Here is a 6,000-nt window from a genome sequence, read left to right on the forward strand (position 1 = left end):
TATTCGATTCCTTGCGTCGAGATCTTTAATACTAGATCTCATGTTGATACGTTCTGACAAACCTTTTATTTCATAAAAAAAAACCGGATTCCTCTACGAAGAGGCACTCTCGTGGAAGCAAAGCAAGTAAATATATGCCCCTCGCGAAACAAAGATGTTTTTTCCCTTTTCCGGAGAGGCACGAATCCGTTCCTACACGAGAAGTAAATCTGTACCTCTCGCAGAAGGAAAAAACATGTTCTCAAGAGGCACGGCCGTGCCTCTCACGGAAGCGAATCCGTGCCTCCGCGAGAAGTAAACATGTGCCTCCGCGAGAAGTAAAAATATAAACATGCTTTTCACGCAAAAAGAAATTCAAAATTTTTGGTTCCAAAACCGAAGATAAACCAAGGAAATACCGGAAAGCAGGAAAACAAAAAAAATCTAATAGCCCAAAACGCGTAAAAAAATTCGAAGGGAGCGCCAAGAGCGCGACATGTGGCGGCGGTTGAGAGGCGGGCAGGAGCGGCGGCGCCCACGCCAGCAACCTCGTCAGCGTGCTGCCGGCGACGAGCGTCGGTGGCGGCGTTCGAAGCAGCGTGAGGAGGCGTGGCCTTGACGGGGAGCTCGGGAGGAGCATGGGTGTCCACTGCTCTTGTGGGGATCCAGATCTAGATCCCGTAACACATCAGATGTTGTGCTGAAGGAAATTGCATCAACAACTTAGTTGTTAAACCTAGTCTAGGTAAATAGTTGCTCCTAGCCATCTGATTAAAATCAGATCCAACGGGCGATAGAGACGGCGGACGCACGCCAACATATAGGTATGCCTGTTCGGGAGTCAGAGTTCTTACGGACTCATTCACATAGGTGGCCCATAAAAGACCGCAATCTTGCTCCACCGCCTACCAAACCGGCTTCCGATCTGAGGCGCACTACGGCGGCAGAGATCCAGTCTTGCCGGAACAACATGGCATCGAGCACTGGGCTGCCCAACCAAGTCGTGGCAACGTATTGCCGGCAAGACACGCATCGCCGGGATCACCATGGACCCTAACTGGTAAAGTGTAGTTCCTGTTACCCCGATCAATGACAGGGATATGTCTTCTCACCTGATGGAATTCTATCACGCCATGCGGCTTGCAGGAGGGATTGGGCGGACCTGATCGCCGGGCCGGCAGGCCTGATCACCGAGCGTGTCCTCGCGGACGATGTTGCCGACTACCTCCGCTTCCGCGGGGTGTGCCGGACGTGGCGGCAGTGCACGGCGTCCCCGCACGCGTACGGCAGCCTAGACCGCCGGTTCCACCCTCGGCGGTGGATCATGCTCCCGCAAACCATGGGCGACGTTCGGAAGCGCCGCACCTTCATGAACGTCTCGACAGGGGAGCGCCTCCAGGTGAGCCTCCCGGAGCTCTGCTACCAGCACGTGTTCGGGACCAGCTCCGACGGCCTCATGGTGCTGTGCGACAGGCGTACCTACGTCATCCGCCTCATCAACCCGCTCACCCGGCAGCTCACCAGCCTCCCAGACGCGACCACGCTGCAGTACACGGCGAGCAGCCAACAGCGTACCAGCGGGTACACACTGAAGTTCCTCCAAGTGTTTGGAGCTGGTCTCGCCGACGACTCGACCGTGGCCCTCCACTTTGGCGGGACCTGGCTGGCCACCGCCAAGCCCGGCGATAAGCAGTGGACACGGTTGCACCACATATGGGACAACATGATCATTGCAACCTTGCCGTTCGCAGGCCGCTTCTACTGCGTCACCGAGAAGGCCATCATGGTGCTGGACACCAGCCAGCGGCAGCCGCCGGACTGGGTGATTTTGATTCCACTAATGTGCGGTACGATCGGACCATGAAACTAGTGGACAATGACGGGGAACTGGTTTTGGCGCGTCGGATCCCGCTTGACCGTAAAAACCCTCTTCGGGGTGGCTACGAGGTGCACCGGGTGGATTTGGAAGCGGGAATCACCTTGCCCATGCAACAAGGGTTCGGTGGACGTGCCTTGTTCGTCGGCACGCCAAGCCACCTGGGGCCAGGGCGTGCTCTTTTGTTGCCCGCCGGGCTGTTCTCTCATGTGCTTGGTGACACCGTTTACTTGTGCAACGCCACCATTGCTGACCCGCCGAGAATTGAGGCCTGCCGCCTCCTTTATGGCGATGCCCGGTCATCAAGCGCCATTGGGGCCACTGGTCTCTCATATGGCCACCACAACCGAGCCTACATTGGCGATGCCCGGCCATGCAACGTCATCGACTACGTGTCTCGCTACGTGTGTGGTTCAAAGATCATTGTAAAGCCGCGACGTCGTAGTGAACGACAGGCGCGCCATGGCCCGACTAGTGTGCACATCAGATCTGTGTAATATATGGGTCGTCAAAGCCAATAGTTCTGCTCGATTTCTTATGAAGCTGATTAATTATACTATAATTTCTTTTCTACCGTTTATGATCAGTTTCTTATGTTGCTGCTTAAACTATACCAGAATTGCTACTTTACTGTTGATTGCAAACACGCTAAATCATGGTCCGCTAAACCCGGAACAGGCACCGCTATCGATTTTTTTAGCTAAAAAGACCGCCATGCAATTGGACCAGAAAAAACCGAGTGAACCGGTCGGTTTTCGCATGAACCAGAGGTATAAAACCGGCAGTTGAACCAGTGGCATGCACAAATATAGAAAAGTAACCTGTGTCAAAGTGGATTTGAATCCAAGATGCTAGATATATGTGTGTAAGTTGTAGCTTTGGCACTATAACCATATTGGCTATCCAACTTTCGTATCAAATTTAAGTAAATGATTGTATTTTACATCTATTTAGTACGACACTAGTACACGGAAAAAATATGATATAAGAAAACAGAAATGTAACCGGCGAAACCGGCAATCCGACTGGTAAAAACCTGTACCGGCGGCCTTGCCGGTTCTATCACAGGTTCGGTTTTTTAAGCTATGGTCCTAGTATCTTGCTGCCGCAGTTGTTGCACTCGGCTGGGGTCGTGCTCGCCATCTTGCTGGTTGCAGCACCGCCTTTGCCGGTACAGCTAGGCGTCGGCGGTTCGCAGCTGTGGCCAAGTGAACAGAGGGATCTATCAGTTAGTGGGCAATTAGTAGAGGAAATTAAGGCTTTGCTGTCTACGTTCCAAGATGCTAGAGTTTCCTGGGTGCGTCGATTTAAGAACAAAGTCGCGCATATCCTAGCTAGAAAGGGTTGCTGTAAGTCATTATGTAAAACTTGGTTTCATGTGGCTCTAGAGTGTATTAGCTCGGAGATTACCGCAGAGGAGGCTATGAACTTTGAATAAAATGGCAACGTTTCCCTCAAAGGAAAAAGAGATAGGATTAGATCAATTTGAAACGCGTTTTTTTTATGACATGGAGTTTGAAACACTGAATCAACGGAGACCGACGGCCGGACGACGATTGCTGGGATTAGAGTTTGATCAACGTGCGATCGTGACGTTCGCGGGTATACTATATATTCAACCCTGACCACGACCGACGTACCTAAACAGCCCGGATCGATATGGCAGCCGTCCCCTCTGTTGCCGACGGCCGCAATGTCACGGCGGTGACGGGGGCGGTGAGCGAGGTGCCGATGGTGACGGGCACGCATGAGTTCACGATTCGCGAGTACAGCCGTACCAAGGGCATGGGCGTCGGCAAGTCGATCCTGTCGCAGCACTTCTCCGTCGATGGCCGCCGGTGGCACATCCGCTTCTACCCGGACGGCTACAGCACGGCGGATGGCGGGTGGATCGCCTTGTACGCGCAGACGCTCCACAAGCCGCAGTTCCGGCCCGTGAGCGCCGAGTTCACCTTCCAGCTCCTCGGCCCCGACGGCGACGTCCGCCACACGCGGCGGTCCGACCGGGCCTGCAAGTACGACACCTTGTGCAGCAGCTGGGGCATCCGGCGCTACATCACCCGGGCGCACCTCGAGAGCGCGGCGCTGGGCGCCATCCACGCCGACTCCATCACCGTGCGCTGCACCGTGACGATCCACAAGGCGCGGAGGAGGAGCCTCGCCGTCAACCGCCCGGGCCTCGTCAAGATGCCACCGCCGCCGCCGTCGAACCACGGGGAGAACGCCATCCGGTTCCTCGCCGGCAGGAAGGCCCCCTTCGACGTGCGGTTCGAGGTGGACGGCGAGGTGTTCGAGGCGCACCGGATGGTGGTGGCCGCGCAGTCGTCGTGGTTGGAGGGCCTCCTCTACGGCCACGGCCGCGAGGCGGGGAAAGATCTACTGCTCGAAGTAGGCGGCGGCATTGTCACCGCGGAGGCGTTCAGGGGCGTGCTCCACTTCATCTACACCGACGAGCTCCCCGGCGATGCGACCAAGGGGCGGGGGTCGTACGATGTGACGCTGCGGCTGTTCGAGGCCGCCGACTACTACCTGATCGACAGGCTGAAGCTGATGTGCGCGTGCAGGCTGGGCGACTTCATCAAGGACTCCACCGTGGATACGCTCATGGAGATCGCGGAGGCCTACTCGTGCAAGGACCTCCAGGAGGCGTGCCGGAACTTCGCGGCGTGCAGGGGGTTGAGATTGCTGCCTAACCTAGGAAACATACAGAGCGCGATAAGGAAGAGGTTAACGTCCAGCGGCGCCGCTGCTCCGGCGACGAGGAGGATCATGGACATGGCGTCCACGAGTGGCGCTGACACTGAGTGAAGTTTTTTTTTCATGGTAATACGTGTCTCATTTATATCATAACGACCATAATATAAGTCACGTACATAACGACCTAACAAAACTGAAAAGACAGCAGAACGCTAGCCTTTGCACACAGGAACATCAGTCAAGAAGTAAAATTACAAATAAGACTGAAGAATCCTCTGAGCTTGACACCAACGCCCGTCACCTGCCTCGGGCAACACCATAGCAGCCATCAAAGGAGGAAATGACGGATCACCTCCACACCCGAGCTCGACGCGGCTCCATCGCTGATATGCAGCTTTGCGGACCTCCAAGGTGGCTCGCCAATAAAGGCGAAGACATTGCCGTTGAATGAATCAGACCGGGGCAACACCCTCGACACGTCATCGAACTCCAGATCTGGCACCCCCGCCCAACTAAGACGTTGGAGGAGGAAACCATACCTGCATGCCACGAACCACGAACCCAGATCCACCATCTTCCAGATGCCGTCGACGCAGACCACAATCTGCATCCGCTCCTGGACTACCTCCCAAGCTCCACGCCGGCGCTGGAGCAAACGCCGTCGCAACAGCGAAGCCCGAGGACACAGGTTCACCACGAGGATGCCGCCGCACCATCCTTGCTTGAACAGTCTGGTTTTCAAATCCACCCCTAAAGCGGATCGTCTTGTTGGGAAGGATCTGAAGATTTATTAGTCGGCGCCGCCATCGCAATCGCCGAAGCCATGACGATGAACAACCCAAAATTCTAAGAAACTAATGCCTAAAACAATCCACATGCATGGATCCGGCGACCCCCCTCACCACCGATGTATGTGTACATGCATGCATGCATATGGTACGTACGTATACTTATTAGGGTAACCGGTCAGACTACATACATTATGGTACGTATATATACAGTACAGTACTTAGTAGCGACTGTATAGTGCTGATCTGATCGATATAGCTAGTTTTGTTTTAGGATTGTGCTAATGTCCAGTCGACTGGACGTTAAGCAACGTATCCGCACGATTTCAAAGATCATTTTTATCTTCCTCCGGCGACCTCCCATGCATGCATGCATGCTTTTCTATATGTGTTTCCACCAATCCTTATTTAATTGGAATCTCCTAATTACATGGATGCAGAAAGAAAGAAACTGATGTTGTTAGCAAATTCTTTTTGGAGACTGAAAATTTAAAATGTTTTGTAGCTCAAACCATCGGCCGTATTAAAAACCTGTCTTCACATAAAAGATTCGCCGCGACGAAGCCTCCGAAACTAGATCCCATGTTGGTATGTTTTGATGACTTTTTTCAGGTAAAAAGTTACCACGCATGTGCTGCGTAAGTTATCACGACTGTGACA

General features: G+C 53.8%; 1 protein-coding gene across 1 annotated transcript; it reads left to right on the plus strand.

Moving 5' to 3' along the window:
* The first annotated feature begins 3,511 nt into the window (after positions 1–3,511).
* On the plus strand, positions 3,512–4,730 carry LOC123050205 (BTB/POZ and MATH domain-containing protein 2-like). Its single transcript, XM_044473030.1, has one exon. It carries the CDS (start codon positions 3,515–3,517, stop codon positions 4,661–4,663), a length of 1,149 nt encoding a protein of 382 aa, XP_044328965.1. The 5' UTR covers positions 3,512–3,514; the 3' UTR covers positions 4,664–4,730.
* The last annotated feature ends 1,270 nt before the right edge of the window (positions 4,731–6,000 follow it).

The sequence above is a fragment of the Triticum aestivum genome, chromosome 2D (genome assembly GCF_018294505.1).
Source record: "Triticum aestivum cultivar Chinese Spring chromosome 2D, IWGSC CS RefSeq v2.1, whole genome shotgun sequence".
In the NCBI taxonomy this organism is placed as follows: Eukaryota; Viridiplantae; Streptophyta; class Magnoliopsida; order Poales; family Poaceae; genus Triticum; species Triticum aestivum.

Excerpts from the sequence above, each read along its gene's own strand:
- LOC123050205 (XM_044473030.1), top strand. The coding sequence starts at position 3,515 with ATGGCAGCCGTCCCCTCTGTTGCCGACGGCCGCAATGTCACGGCGGTG.